Genomic DNA, 16,528 nt, shown 5'->3' with positions numbered 1-16,528 from the left:
CAAATATATTGATAAAAAGTTTTATTTACACGTACGGATATCCTAATTATCCTATATTTACTAGTTTCAAATAATAAAACCAAACTCCTCAAACTGAATTTAACAACTGGGCAATGATCTATACTTTTGTTTGTCTGAAAATATCCTTCTATTCCTTTCACGCCACAATGTCCAAGCCCCGGCTGCTCAAATCACACTCCATCGCGTCCTTTCCTGTAGCGTCATTTCCCGAAGACCCTTGATCCAAATTTTCCGAATGTTGTTTCTCCCTCGTATCGTAACAGTGTGGTGCGTCAGAAGCCCCCTTCCATAATTTTTGCACATAGGAGCATTCCCACATGATGTGATTCCAGATTTCTATCAATTTGGATGCACAGAGTTGGCAACCTATTTGAATGGCACATACTCGTGATGATAGTACTCGTTGTGTTAAGATTTTGTTTTCCAACATTAACCAAATGATTTTTTTTTTACTTTCATAGGTATCTTCATCTTCTATAGAATCTCCTACATCGGGAAAAAACGCATTTATGACGGTAGTCCGTCGTAAAAAGAAAAAACTAAACAATGAGAATAGTCCGTTGCAAAAGTTACTTTTTTATCCTCACCAAAAATGTCTCATTCTTATTGTAATATGACCCCCCTATTGCGCAAAATTTTGTAAGTTGAGACATAAGTGAATTGAGCATGTGGTGTCCAATGCCACGCGATTATCCCATTGACATCTTTCACCGAGCAAGAGTAAAATGGCAAGATTTGACCCATATCCTTAATAAAAAAAGGACCCGTGATCCCAATTGTCTCTACCTGGCTTGTCGCAGTCACCCCACATGTAGCTTGCGTACCGTGGATGGCCACAGATCCTCAGGAGGAAATAAATCTGCTACGATCCTAAGGGATTGTAGGGTCCTACACACGGCCATAAACAACGGAGCTACATGGATTTTCTGCCGTGTTGAATGTGAGAGTGTAGAAATCCCCGAATATTTACACACGGATATTTACCTGTGTGCAATTATTGAGAGGTACACGGATTATTACATAAATAGCCGTGCACAATTCCTTGATAGTCGCACTCTCTATAACCGAGCTACATGGATTATTACATAAACAGCCATTTATGATTACTATTCTACACGGATTATTACATAAGTAGCAGTGTATAATTCCTTTGCGGTGGCGCTCTCCATAACCGAGCTACACGGATTATTATGTAAACAGCCGTATACTATTACTCTATCTCCACGGACATTTAGCTCAATATCCATGTACGATTACTCTTTTTACACGGATATTTAGCTAAATGTCCGTGTAGCTTTCTTATTTTTTTTATTTCTTTTTATGTTTAAATACTCTTCTACACGGACTTTAGTTAAATGTCCGTATAGAATTGTCTTATTTTTTTTTACATTTTTTTATGTTTAAAAACATTTCTACACGGACTTTTGTTAAATGTTCGTGTAGAATTGTCTTATTTTTTTTTTTACATTTTTTTTTATGTTTAAATATCTTTCTTCACGGACTTTAGTTAAATGTCCGTGTAGAATTGTTTTATTTTATTGTTACATTTTTTATTTTTTATTTTGACTAGCCTCTAGTTTGCTAGCCATTCAAAATCAAATAAATTCCAAAATAGAGAATTTCCAAAATAAGAATACCAAAACTCCTAAACAAAATTCATGTACACTAAATTATATAAAAAATTATACGGAATTCATGTACACTAAATTATACAAAATTATACAAATCCATATTCTGATTTATAAAATTGTTGCATAAACCACATTGCCCACATACATCTAAAACTATCTAACTGCTCCTTGGAGTAACTCTCTGACTGTGTTGTATACTACAAAAAATTCAAAATATGTAAGTTACAAAAATGCAATATAGCAACTACATCTCTATTTTGCATACCGGATATTCTGGCCATTTGAATTGTATGCCTTCGACCCAGTGATACATTTAAATTATTATGTAATAACCACATTCCCAACCGGACTCCTGTTGCGGGCGCTGAAATTTACATTTAGCGGCCTATGTTAGAATTAATGACAATAATTTTTTGAACAAAATATGAAATTATAAAATTATAGTGTGCTCACCGTCATCCACTTCCCATTCAATTTATTTTTCTGCTTGCCCGTGCTTTGCACTCCACCCTCTTTAATATATTGCTTAAAAGCCCTTACAAAGTGAGTGACTGTAATTAGCAATTCCACAATTTGTTATAATTGAAAAAAAATCAAATCAAGTGAATTATTATTGCTTACTTTAATACAATAGGGAAGATTCTTTTGGACTGTTGAGGAGTGATTTTTGGTTCGGGCCGTGAAGAATCCATGATATAAACTGCATTTTCAAATGACACAATCACAATAAAACACTAGTGGTCCCTGTGGGAGGAGAAAAATTATAGTACTTTAGCATATAATTAGTGACATATATATTTCAGCATATAATAGTGATACAAGTGTTTGCTATAGTTAAGGTTAAGTGTTGTTGGTGATACCCTTTCGATAAGTTCTAAACAAGAAAACTTTTTCTTCACAAATTATTTAAATCAAAATACTAAGATCTATAAAAAAAAAAAACAAACGAGGACCGCCCGTCCCACGGTCCGCCCGTGGGCCTGACGATTGAGGCATTTTAAAAAAAAAAAAAAAATCAAAACGGAAGATATTTTTAAATTTTTTTTTTAAGAGTATTAATAAAAATGGCCGCACCAATGCTATAAAGGAAGCATTTTTTTTTTGTTATGTACAAATAAATTAACTGAAGACAATTAAGCCATATAGAGAAATGATCTTGCATGTAGCTAGCTAGGTACCTTTTGGTGGAGAGCAAACATGTTTTGAAGTGAGAGCTTTCACATCAACGACATGAAACTTGAGGAAATTACCTAATGCGCATGTTGAGAAAGAGAGAAAGAGTAAATATATTTGCAATAAGTTAAAGATCAAACTATTAGCCATGAAGAACCACAATGCAGTACTTAATATTACTTTGCTTATATATTTGTAGTCTACATTAATTTATTGACAAAACAAAATGGCCAACAACTAGTATCGATGATAACATGAATCAGATTCTAGAACCAGATTCTACTAGAATCTTCTCAACTACGATTCTTGCTTTTCTTCTCAAGGGATAAAGAAAGGAGTAGAACTAGGATGTTCGTAAGTTCACCAAGTCCTCGATGAACTCAAGTCTAAAACCTATCAAATCGGCTTCAAATGACAAATCTGAACCGTTACAACCCGCCTACCTTACGAGTGATGCATCCACATGTGAAAATTTTAAATATTCGAATTTATTTAGTATAAAGTCAAGCAGTCAAAATTAGAAGTTAATAAATTAATTTTAATGCATTCATTTTTTTAACGTTTTTTGACCACTTGACTTTATACTAAATTAATTCGAATGTTTAAAACTTTCACATGTAGACGCATTACTCGTAAGGTAGACGGGTTTCAATAATTTGGATTCGTCATTTAAAATCAATTTAATGGGTTTTAGACTTGAGTTCACCAAATAGCTTGGTGAACTTAAGAACACCCTAGTTCTACTCTAAAGAAAGAGATATTATGGCTGGCCGTTGTAATCTTCAAGATTTGATTGGAGGTCCAATTGAAATTGATTGTCATTATTTTTATTTTTTTTATTACAAATTGATTGTCATTATCATGCATGCATAGAGTGTTTGGAATGTTGTTTACTGATTTTAAATTGAGCGAAAGACATGGAGTTGGAGTCAATATTTTGTTTTGCTCAAGTACAATTGATTGCATGCACTACTAGAATCTCGGTTTGTTGCATGGGTAAAAATAATTGTTGCATGGTTAAGTAGTGTCCATGCAACAAATATTGGCATTTCTGACACAGTTAAATTTGTTGCATGGGTAGTCCAATGCAACAGTTACTCATGCAACAAGTTTGATGGCTATCCATGCAGCTGCCTCTTATTTATCCATGCAACAAATATTTGATGACCCGTGACCCGCTAGCAAGGATAGAAAGTGTATTCTAATGAATGTCCATGCAACAACTCATCCCATATCCATGCAACAAGTCTCTCAAATTTAGACTAAACAGTTGCATGGATAACCCATTCAACAATTATTTGATAACTATTTGTTGCATGGACTTATCCATGCAACAAATCTCTAAAATCTAGACTAGTTTTGACGATTTTTGAGAACTATTTGTTGCATGGTACTATCCATGCAACAAGTATTGAATTTCTGGACAGTGATTTTTCTGTATATATTTGATCTCTCCTTCTAATTGAATATATTCTTATAAATTATAGCAAATGATACATTACAGCAATATATTAATTTGTTCACATCTTACTTACTATATTTCACATCCTACTTAAAAAGTAAATGAGATACACAAATAATTCACCAAATTGCCACAACACATACATGTTTTGGTTTATCAATTAAAAACCATCCTATTGTTCTGAATAAATTTGATTTTCTTTTTGTTGAGTACCCACTGCGTAAGTATAAAATTAATGTATTGTATACAACCCACAGATTAATAGAATAGCCCCCCATGATTATCTTCATTTGAATCAACAGTAAATTCACCATACTTTCATATTAATAAAATAGGCCTCCATGATGTTCTTGAAAGCTAAGCTTCTCATCCTTCTATTTATCTCTCCCTGAATTTATACAAAAATATGAGAAAATAATAAGCAAATAAAAGCTATTACTAATCAGTCATATAGAAGTACTAATCAAGTGCCCACGCATTGCGGTAGGGATTGACAATATTAATTTTGTACAAATTTTAATGTGTTAGATTCATGAAAATATTTTTCTAAGTAATTTTTGTTGAATATGTTTCTTTAAAGTGACATAATTAATTTTAGTAAAATTCACATAAATCATACAAGGGGCAAAATTGTCCAGAACACTATAAAATCATTTCCTCCCAATCAGTGGGGAATTTGGAAATAATATTTATAAATATAGTTAATTGCCAAAAAAATATAGGAAATATCAAAGATTATATGCACCTATCAAAAATCTCAAAGCTGTTATTTTCATCACAAAAAAACATAGGAAATATATCACTGATTTGCAGAAGTATTAAAATTATATGCACCTGTTTCCTTCAAAACATTTAACATTCCTTATTTATAAATTAATCCCTACATCAACCAGAAACATGGAGGGGCCCCTTGTATATTTCTATGAAGAATTTGAGACATGAGGTGAGTGCTAACCCGTCTTAGTCAGAATACTTCACCAAAATTTACATATAAACCCAAAAATCTAAAGGAATTGAACAAAACAAAAAATTACATAGAAACCCAAAAACCCAAGGCGCATGTGCCTGTCAGCTATACCAGTAACCTGAATATATCAATGCATCAAAATAAGATACCCTATCAACGATTGTCATATAATTTGTCCATGCTAGAGGTTCACGGTTTAAATACCAGTATGCTAACCCTTTTAAGTTAAATTAATATTTAAATAATACACAACCATATAGTATGTGGGCACCTTTTAACTGGACTTAACTACCCTTTTGGGAACCATATAAAGGAGTCATTGCTCAGTTTACCTCCAAAGATTGCAATCAGTTCAGCTCAGTTGGCACCGATCGAACAAGCCTTTTCCTTCCAATTGCAATAACTTTAAAACCACTACCTAGAACCTGAAAGTTCATATCAAACAAATTTTTAGATCAACAATGGCAATCAATGCCAATAAATCAATTTTTAGGATAACAAATGAGAATTCTTGCTTCACAAGGTTATATCATGAAGTAAAGTTTACAATTATAAATTTAACATGGCAACTGTTATAAGACAATCAATTACTTGATCAGAAGGGACTGAATTAGACAAACATTTTTCAGAGATACATGACAACCCATTTAAGCTACATAAGAAAGCAAGGATAGTTTGAATGCACTTGACTTACCAAAGAAGCGAAATACCAAATAATCAAATTAGTTCAGCAGCATAGGTACTACTCAAATAATGTACCTTACTAAAAATCATTCATTTCTATTTAATCCATATTCGTTTTTTCAATAAAGAAATAAGTTTTCTTCTTCTTTGTTACTGATAAAAAAAAACACAAGGCCTTTTCTGCAAAATTTCCTTCTTTCAGCTGACAATGATTTTTGGCATTTGTTTCCTTGGCACTACGAATACACCCCTTGTACATATACCTGTCAAATGCCATGACTATACCAGCCTTGAACATGACCAAAATCAAATGAAGGCCTTGCTGGTATAGTAATTTGCTCAAACAGCTCCAGATTGACCTTCTGTCAGTCAACTGACTGCACAAGTGGTTCTGGAGCGAATTTGATCAAATCACTGCATGAGCATATAGTAGACACACATACAAGAACACTAGAAAAATAATAAGAAGAAATTATTAGATCTGATCGGAATTATACTGGTTTAAATAATTTCTCATAAATTAGAGTCAAAAGATAACTAACTATTCTGGTTTAAATTAGATCTGATCGGAATTATAGAACAGATAAGTCAATCATTGTAGAATGAAGCATAAATTTCATTGTAAGGGCCATCGTAAATTTTTTGTTCTTTGTTTAGTAATGGTATCCAACCGATTGCTAACACATAAATAATCAATACTAACATGATATCACATGAGGGTTTAATTGCTAACTTCAATTTCTTCAATTTCTTTTTGGTTCGGGCATTTTGTCGAACACTTTAAATGCATGCATCAATGCAACAAAATTTACTCAAACTTATGAATGCACGTGATTCAGCAGGGCATTTCATCAAACACTTTGTGGCTTAGTGGAAGTGTAACCAAATTAACAAGTAGATTAAACAAAATCAGAGAGGGAGAGAGAGAGCATACCATGAATAGAGAGAGAGAGGCGGACTTCTCCCATAAGCTGATCACGGTCCTCCACGTGCAGTGCGGCCTCACCTCTCAGGTCGATCAATGGCAAGCCCTCCTAATTGAGTGAAAATGTGAGATCAAGTAGATACACTGTTGTTCTCAAAAAATTATGAGGGAGTCCAAAATGGTTTGGCGGTAGCTAAAAGAGGTGGAGGGAAGTTGCCAAAATTATAAGAAGGGTATCCAAAATGAAGAGGGAAACTAAATTATTTTAGAGGGAAACGAAAACAAAACAAAACGGCCAAGGAGAAGGTCGTGAGAAAAGAAAACAAAACAACCAAGGAGGATGGAGGATTTGCTCTCTGGAGTCTGGATGCGATGGGGACCAAAAAAGGTCGGCAAGCACATATATTGACAGAGCAATTTTAGCTTTAGAAGTTTATTAAAAATATCGGACGCTCTTTAAATTATATAGTTCGTATGCTGCATAAAATAAAAAATGCTCTGTTAATAAAAATCGCCCAAATAAAGACATCATGACCTTTCATTGCTTATCGGACGGCTTAGAATATGATATTTTACTAATTAGATAATGCTTAACAAATAATATGAAAAAAGTTCAAAATTTTTTTTTTTTTTTAAATCTTCTATGACCAAATTATACTTATAATTGTCAAATTTAAATAATTTTATCATTATTTGTCCCTTCAAATTTAGTAAATATTAGTTGACCGTTCATTTTTCCTTTATCATTTCGATAGTCAATCTGAAATAAAATGATTCCAAATTTATTTTGAAATGATCAAGAAAGAACATTGAACGTAATTAACATAAAAGTTTGAAAATTTTATTATGTATGAGCTTCGATCCAACACAAAGTGTTTGTAGCCCTTCGATGTTGCAATATTCCGTCTACTCGATGGATAGGTAAATAAAAATAATTTTTCATCAAACTTTGCTGCAAGAGAATAAATACAGTTCTCTTTAATTTCAACGGTTCTGATTGACCAGCGTTCGATATATTTCTGCGTGCCTATACTAACTCACAAAACAAGAGTCTATGTCTTATGAAACATAAACTCTAGTTTGTGAGTTAGTATAGGCGCGCAGAAATATATCGAACACTGGTCGATCGGAGCCGTTGAAATTAAAGAGAACTGTATTTATTCTCTTGCAGCAAAGTTTGATGAAAAATTATTTTTATTTACCCATCCATCGAGTAGACGGAATATTGCAACATCGAAGGGCTACAAACACTTTGTGTTGGATCGAAGCTCATACATAATAAAATTTTCAAACTTTTGTGTTAATTACGTTCAATGTTCTCCCTTGATCATTTCAAAATAAATTTAGAATCATTTCATCGCAGATCGACCGTTGATTTTCCGCGTGAAAATGAACGGTCTAAAAATATTTTTTAAATTTGAAGAGGCATATAATAATAAAAGTTAATAAAAATGACATGTATAAGTCTTATTTGGCTATATAAGATATAAAAAAAATAAAAAAATAAAAATTTAATTTTTTATCATATATACCATTGTACATAAATTAGGTGATTTGCAAATATTAAGTTTCCATGCCGTTCGATAAGTGAAGAACGGCCCTGATTTATTCATTTGGAATAGTTATGGATGAGTCCCTCACAGTGCTGTGAAATTTAAGGCGATTTTATTACCAAAGCAGTTTTGATTTCACGGAGCACAGGGCCTATATAATTTAGAGTGTTCAATATATTTAATACACTGCATGAAGATAAAACTGCAATGTTAATTATTGTACTTGTGAAATTTTTTCTTCTTCCATCGCATCCAGAGAGAATTTCGCCCTCAACTCCTTTAGCCTTTAGGTCACGATTTCTGTCTCTATTATATTCATTTTCCATGTTCCCTCCTAATTTTTCCCATTCCCGCTCTCACCAAATCCAATCCCCCGATGGCGTCTCTCCTTCCAAGCGCACAGATCGCCTCTCCTCCGTTGCCGCTACACCACCACCTCTCTGTCGCACCCTAAACCCTAGCCACCACCTCGTGACACCCTAAACCCTAGCCACCTCCGACCAGGTCAGCGCATGGTGCCGCTGGGACACTTATACCAGCAAAGAAGATCTCCTCAATTACATGAAGAGCGATGTGTTGCTCCACCCATGGATGCGTGCCATCTGCTACCACGACCGCCGGTCGGCGCCATCTCGGTACTCTCTATTTGCTCTAACTGCTTCCGACATTTTCTTTAGTTTGAGCTTAGATTTTTATAATAGAACCAAAATTAAAGTGATTAAGTGAGGATCCAAACAACAAACAATGCTATAGATAGTATAATATAGCTGATGTTATTAGAAATTATAAGAGTTTTGGCAATTATAAATTACAAGAGCTGTGATACCCATTTTGGCCAGATGACATTTTAAGAGCAATCAGATGACTCTGTTGTTGCTTGAATTCAAGGTCATATTTTCTACAAATTGCGATTAAACATATTTTATGTTGATCTTTCTATAGAAAATCCAGATACCTTTTGAAGAACAAATGGTTGGTTCAGTTGTTGTTTAAAGCTTAAACTAGAGATTAGATGAGCTATAAGTTATAGTTAGGGACAAATTTAACTTGATGTACTTCCCTGAAACTAAAGACAACAGTCACCTGTGTCTAACTCTTATTTATCTGGTATTAGAAACAGTCACTATTGAAACACAAATCAGGGTCATGCCTAATATAAGCAAATATGATATTTTATAGCGGTTTTAATCATTGTGTTCTCTGTTTATTTTTTAATTAGATGGAAAGGATCCCAAGTCCATCCATATTTTCTAATGTGAGGTTTGAACCCAGGAGCTCTTAGAAGTCATGAGAATATTCTTTTGTACATAAATTGATAAATTGCTCTATTTTCATTTTCAGTGAATGTAGAGAAGTTACCGGGTCTATTTCGTTATGGTGTGGGTGGCACGCTGACTTTGGTTCCCTAACAGGTGAAATTACCATTATTACCTATCCTATTGGTGGTACCTGGCAAATCATCATCTCAGTACATATACTGGTCTTGACCAGACAAATAAGTACCACTCAACCCTAAAAATTTGCACGTAATCATGAATTATGTAACTGACCATCAGTTATACGATAATTCCTCAAGTTAACCTAATTTAGCCCTTATTTTGTAAGTTTTGCAACTAAAAGCTGGTCATTCTTTGTGCTATAAATTTTCAGGCCTTACATACGGGTCTATCTTATTTGTGGCGAATTATGTTGCCCAATTTATGCCTATTCCTTGCTATGGTTCGTTTGACCAACATCTCTCAGTTTAGTAGGATTTTTTTATCAATTTGCTTACACTGGTAGGTTTTTCATTTATGCTCTTTCAATTGAGGTTCAATTGCAGTGAACTCATCTATTTTATTTTCTTTTGGAAAAGAAACTCAACCAATTAGTTGATAAGAAATTTTGTTGAGAACTAGGAATTTATTGGAAAAGAAAAAATTTTCAACAAGAGTTGATGTTGGAAAAGAAAATTTTATTGAAATTTTTTGGAAAAGAAACTCAACCAATTAGTTCAATTGTAGTGCCCATTAAGAATTTCATTAATAAAAAAGAATATTTACAAAGTCATAGGTTAACCTAGTGTACAGGAGTTACTACAAGTTCTCTAAATTGTAAATAATGCACATGTAGTTTTTTTTATTAAACACTTTCTTACTAAGCAATAATTTCATGTTTGCCCTTACAAAAACCTCGCAATATTACGTCATCTGTAAGACTGTAACAGTGGGTTTGTGGATGGGTTAATTTTGTTGTCTGGTGGGTATCCTGTCTGATACTTTGCATTGAATTTTCTATATTTTCAGTGTTACCCATAATATCTCTTGTTTTGAGGGAGTACTTATTTTATATTCTGCACGTCTGCAATTGTGTGCACTTGAAATTGCTAATTGCTTCCTGAACTTAAAGTCTATTTGCTAACCACATCCAGTCCTAAATACTGTGCAGTAATCTTATCGACTGATTAATAATGCAAATCACAACTTGTAGTTATTCTCCATTGATGTAATAAGGTTAAGTCTATTTTTTTCCCCCGTGTTAGGCTTTGGACTAAATTCTGATCCATTTCAGTTCAGGTCAGATCTGAACTTTTGTACATAATCATTACTAATTTAACAGTAGGTTTTCAGAATCATGCTTTTACTAAAGTATCCTAATTTTTGTTCTTTGTAAAGATGTAGGGCTAACGAGCTGATTTCAGATGAAGGTGACCAAGATTGTATGTAGTTGATTTCATTTCTTCTTAAGAAATGGGTAATTATACATATTAGTTCAAAATTTTGGCATGTAAAGCTGAAAATCATACTAATACTGTGTGCTATATTACTTTGCAGGGTCCATTAATATCAATGAAGCCGTGGCACATAAGGTACAACATTAAATTTCACTTAAACCATTTATTGTTGATTTTAAGTTATGCAAGCCCAATGCCCAATAACTAACAAGGCCATTTGGGTTTTAATGGTTTTCCAGTCTTTGCACAATATATCATCAATTTTAACTACCATTCTATGCTAATGTTGTATATGTAGGGTCTAGGTGTTGATTTTATATAATCATATAGGGGAGGCACTTTTCAAGCACTCAATGCTGACACCCAGTGGTTTGGGAGAGAGGCAGAATAACCATCCCTTCTAGTGTAGGGTGTTGCAAACAGGTATGGTATTTTTTTTTTTACTTTTCAATTTTCTATGTTCTTCTTTTTTCTGTTATTTTTTCTCAGTATTTGAAAATTGAAATGAGTTGAATAAATTTGGAATGTGTTGCATGTTAGTTTTTATATTTTACTTCTTAATTTCTTAACATCAATTGAAAATTCTCTTAATGCAGAGAACTTCATGACTGACCTTCAGATTTATTCAGTCCAGTGTTAAACCATATATTTTGGATATATGTATTAGTTTATTATATGAATGTGATTGTAATACTTTTTGGTTTTTGCTACAATGTATGTATGCTTGATAACATTATGTTGATTAATGCTTATTGCAATGTGTTGGTATTAATGCTTATTTAATTTGAAATGTAAATTATTAATGCCATTGGGTTGGTACCAAATCGGTACAGGTACCAAATTGGTACGGGGTGAATTATAGAATTGGGTCTGAATTCTTTTTTTCATGAACGACAGTTTTTTGCATCGTAAAATCTACACAAATATGGGGTTCAGACAAAATCCTTGCAAATAACTTGGTGGGGCCCACCTTTATCCATGCAACTAATAGGTTAATTACTCATGCAACAAACCATGTGGGACCCACGACATTTAACCATGCAACTACTCACTCCCCTATCGTTGCAACTAATCCATGGGACCCACACACTTTATCCATGCAACAACTCACTCCCCTATCGTTGCAACTAATCCATGGAACCCACACACTTCATCCATGCAACTACTCAATGCTATATCGTTGCAACTACTTTCTGCATCTGATTTGTTGCATGGGTACTTATTGCATGGACGCACCGTTGCAACAAGTATTCCAGAAGTTATTGCATGGTAAACCCATGCAACAAGTCCGAAATTGAGTAGTTGCAACGGGGGTTGTTGCAACGGTATTTTTTGGGGCTTGTTGCATGGGTAACCCATGCAACTGACATTTTTAGGGATTGTTGCAACGGTAAGCCGATGCAACAAGCCAAATTTTATCCATGCAACAAACCGAGATTCTAGTAGTGATGCCCCTTAATTTAATTTATTTTAAAAGTAGGACTAATTATTGAAGATGTGAGGGAATGAGATTAGATTAGGACAATTAATTAATTAATGGCGGCTAATTAATTAAAATTTAAAACTCAAGATGGGGATAGGTTTTGAGCTACAATGTTTTTGAGTTTATATATTAAGTCAATCTCTCCATGATATGAGTTTTAATTTAAAAATTAAACTACTATTCGATTGATTTTAAATGATGAATTCAAAGTGTTAAACCGAGTTATATCTTACGAGTAATACTTTTGCATGTAATTAAAATTTATAAATTTATTTTCAATTATTACTTTAGTATAAAGCAAATCAGTTGAGAAAATTAATTATATTTCAGTTATTTTAGTACATTTATTTTGATTAATTTTTAACTGCTGAATACTTAACAAATTTGAAAAGGAGGAAAATATAATGTTTGAATAGTATTAATTTCCTTGTTCAAAGAATTTTGACATAGAGCATTATTCATATATAGTATATCTAACCTTCTGATTCGCATAGAGTTTATATATATATTTTTAACCTATATATATATATACATATATGATTATCCAATATATAAAATATCCCGTAACCTTCTGATTCGCATAGAGTCTTCATCGTCGGATGCATTATCAGTTTTATATAAAATATCCCGTAACTATATATCTCAATAATATTTTTTTTACTGTCTTATTAATATTTTGACGACCATTTTGTCTCAAATTAAAATAAAATATTCCTTTTTACCTGAAAAGTAATAAATTTTTTTACTATACAAAGATTAGATATTTTTTTTGAATAAACTGAATTACAGAGAACTAGTTTTTAGGTTTCTGACAACGATCAATAACGCTAATACGAGTTTAAAATCAAATTTATATTTTCTAGAACTTCTATACTAATTTTTAGATAAATAGAAAATCACCTGATCAAATAATTCTGGATGGATCATCGGAAAGTAGTAATTTTCTATCTATTAGAAAATAGTAAATTTTTTTACAAATTATAACATTTAGTATGTAATTAAGTACATTTTCATATGAAAATCATGTTGAACGATTCAAATACTATTTAGATTTTGAAAACAGAGATATAAATCCCTAACACAGACCAATATGCACATTGCATGCCAATTAACATAACCTCACACTGGAAAGCAAAACCTTCATAAGAAACAGTAACGTTAAAGCAAAGCCTACAGCCCTACATAAGGAACTGTAACATTATATTTATCTTTCATTATACAGGTTACAGAAACTTCTTTTCTCAAAGTTTATTCAATTTCAAACATCATAACTGTAAATATAATATATATCTTTGGTGCCACACATGCATAAATACACCCTTGAAAGCTATTACACACTACTTGGCCGATATAATCATATAATATCGTTTTATTAATCTTAATATGCTGATAGTTTTGCTTGTGTTTCAGCAAGCATCAGGGCTAAAGCCAATTTCTCCCTTTGGTATATCATATACCACATTAAATGTACTCTGCTGAACATTTCCGAAAATGCCCATGTCGTTTGGGTCACTGTTACCAGCAAATGCAAGGCAGGCTTGTGTGTTGGAAATCGGATACAATATTCCATTGGAATCAAGATCTAAAGATACATTATTTTCAAATTGGACGCCAACGGATGGAATCGTCACGTTGTCAAATCCGGTGAAGTCGTAGCATGTGTCAAGTATTGAATAGCTCTGCGCCATCTTATACTGTGTCATGTTCTCTCTGAATGCAGATTTGAGAGCTTGGTAGGCATCTGGAGGCAATCGGGTGATCACTGTACCAGAATCAATGATCGTCCCGGGTTTTGAGAAGACTGTCGGACTTATCGGGAGGGTTTTGTCAGCAACGCTTAATCCGGTCATGGTTAGGTAGTAGTAAAATGGCCCAGGTTTCATCGGTGTGCGGTTTGTGTTTGAGGTATCAGAATTGCTGCCAAAATTTAAATAGCCCGTGGAACTTGATACAGGAGGTAAGCAATAGGAAAAAACACGTTGATATTTGTCGGAAGTTTGTGACACAAAAGATTCACTCGAAGGACCGAGGCCTAACAATCCCGCTATTTCGCCGAAAATCCCTTTGTTATTCTGACCGCATCCAAACCGAAAATTTTGAATTACGTCAGGCGTAAGAGTCAGTGTGTCTTCTGCGTAGTAACCAACTGTGTATGATCCATCACCGTATTGCACACCATACAAACAGGTGGAACCCGAGCAACTGTTATTATTAACATCATTACATGGAGTCGAGTTGCAAGTTACATTCATGTAGGTGGAGGATTGAGATGGATCGAAGATCGGGTCTTGTTGTGTGTAGCAAAATCGCTGACATGGCTTGCACTGGGTCCATGTGACGTCGCTACCTGTATCAAGGACAAGAGTCAAAGTTTTACTAGGCGTGCCGATGCCAACATGTACGATGTAATTGCCGACACTATATGAGTTGCCAGATTGAGCTGTGATTTGTGATGGTGACAATGGACCCGAGGTTGTGCCTTTGCCGGAGATAGCAGAGACTCGATGATGAATCGAGTCGACTCGGGATTGATCATTGGAAAGGATTTGCTTAAGAGACAATTTCTCAGCCGGTTGTAATGTGGAGCAAGGACCGTGTCGATCAACCATTTTCAGTGCTGGTTTTACTGATTTGAACCTTTCCATATCTACAAATTGATAATAATTAAGAATTAATGAAGAACTGATATGAGAAACTTGGAATCCATTTAGCTTTAATGAAGAACGGATAATAGAAATCTGAAATTAGAAGTTTCTATCAACAGGCCTGGAGCGCGCAAATTGAGGATTTATGCCAGGGTGGGGCATGAATTGAGTTTAAACCAATTAACTAATCGGGTTCAAATAGATTATCAGATTCAATTCAAATCCATTAACTAATTGCGTACCAGATAAAAAAAACAACAAAAATATTCTCTTACATAATAAAAAATAACAAAAATAATCTCTTACATAATAAACAACAAAATAATATTATTTTACATATTAAAAATAACAAAAACAATATGGAATAAATTAATCTGGACCTATTAAATCAAAACTTATGAGGGACAGTTGCAACCCCCCTCCTGGTATAGAGGGGATCCACCCATGTTATCAAGAAAATATTTTTTTTTCTTTTAAGTAAGGGTTGAAGGTTAAATCAGCCAACTATTTAATATCCACAAATAATTGTCTTTTCTGGTTTCAAACCTGTGACCTCCTACACGGAGAGCATTGTTTTTTTCACTATACCAAATAAGGCTGGTTCTCGAATTTTTTTTTCCTCATGTACAAATAAATTAACTGAAGACAATTAAGCCTAATAGAGAAAAAATCATGTATAGATACCTTTTGGTGGAGAGCAAACATTTTTTGAAGTGAGAGCATGTAAATCAACCACATGAAACTTGGGCAAATTACCTAATGCGCATGTTGAGAAAGAGAGAAAGAGTAAACATATTTGCAATAAGCTAATGAGCAAATTATTAGCCATGAAGAAGTACCACAATGCAATACTCAATTACCATGCTTATATATTTGTAGTCCACATGTATTGACAAAACATAATGCCCAACAACTAGTATCGATTAAGAAATATATATTTCAATATTGGAGGTCCAATAATTGAAATTAATTGTCATTATCATTATCATGCATGCATAAAGTGTTTGGAATGTTGTTTACTGATTTTAAATTTTGCCCAATGGACACGGTTAATTGACCGAATTAAAGACTTGGAGTCAATGCTTTGTTCAACAAATGATTGCCACTTAACTTGTAGAAAAAGCAGGACTAATTATTGAAGTTGTTAGCGTGTTTTTTTAGTTTATTTTATTATTATTATTATTATTTTAAAAAGGCAAAAAGGCCATTGTATTAATGTTTTTGAGTTTATTAAGTGGATCGATTTCCATGAGATTTAATTTTAAAATAAT

The 16,528-nt window shown here is 33.4% G+C and overlaps 1 protein-coding gene and 1 long non-coding RNA gene across 5 annotated transcripts in view; both read right to left on the bottom strand.

Moving 5' to 3' along the window:
• LOC144549423 (aspartyl protease AED1-like) overlaps positions 1 to 16,528 on the bottom strand; it is a 29,147-nt gene that overhangs the window by 2,890 nt on the left and 9,729 nt on the right. The window contains exons 1-2 of one of the 3 annotated variants that reach the window (XM_078298150.1): positions 15,942 to 16,091; positions 13,795 to 15,259 (exon numbers count right to left, since the gene is read on the bottom strand). The exons of 1 other annotated variant lie outside the window; for it this stretch is intronic. In XM_078298150.1, coding sequence (XP_078154276.1) covers positions 14,019 to 15,259; positions 15,942 to 16,086 — 1,386 coding nt within the window. In that variant the 5' untranslated portion in view covers positions 16,087 to 16,091 and the 3' untranslated portion in view covers positions 13,795 to 14,018. Of the gene's footprint in view, positions 1 to 13,791; positions 15,260 to 15,941; positions 16,092 to 16,528 lie in introns of those variants that run through there. One more of the 3 variants, XM_078298149.1, reaches the window with a different exon arrangement.
• LOC144549427 (uncharacterized) lies at positions 1,713 to 2,969 on the bottom strand. Of its 2 annotated transcripts, none has more exons than XR_013509674.1 (4): positions 2,831 to 2,969; positions 2,274 to 2,352; positions 2,106 to 2,187; positions 1,713 to 1,849 (listed from the first exon to the last, which is right to left on the bottom strand). It is a non-coding gene; the product is annotated as an uncharacterized LOC144549427 (long non-coding RNA). The 2 variants fall into 2 exon arrangements; XR_013509673.1 differs by having other exon boundaries at positions 1,768 to 2,016.

Source organism: Carex rostrata, chromosome 35, assembly GCF_964058835.1.
Source record: "Carex rostrata chromosome 35, lpCarRost1.2, whole genome shotgun sequence".
NCBI classification, from domain to species: Eukaryota; Viridiplantae; Streptophyta; class Magnoliopsida; order Poales; family Cyperaceae; genus Carex; species Carex rostrata.
The sequence above is the reverse complement of the archived record's forward strand: the minus strand, read 5'-3'. Positions and strand labels throughout refer to the sequence as shown.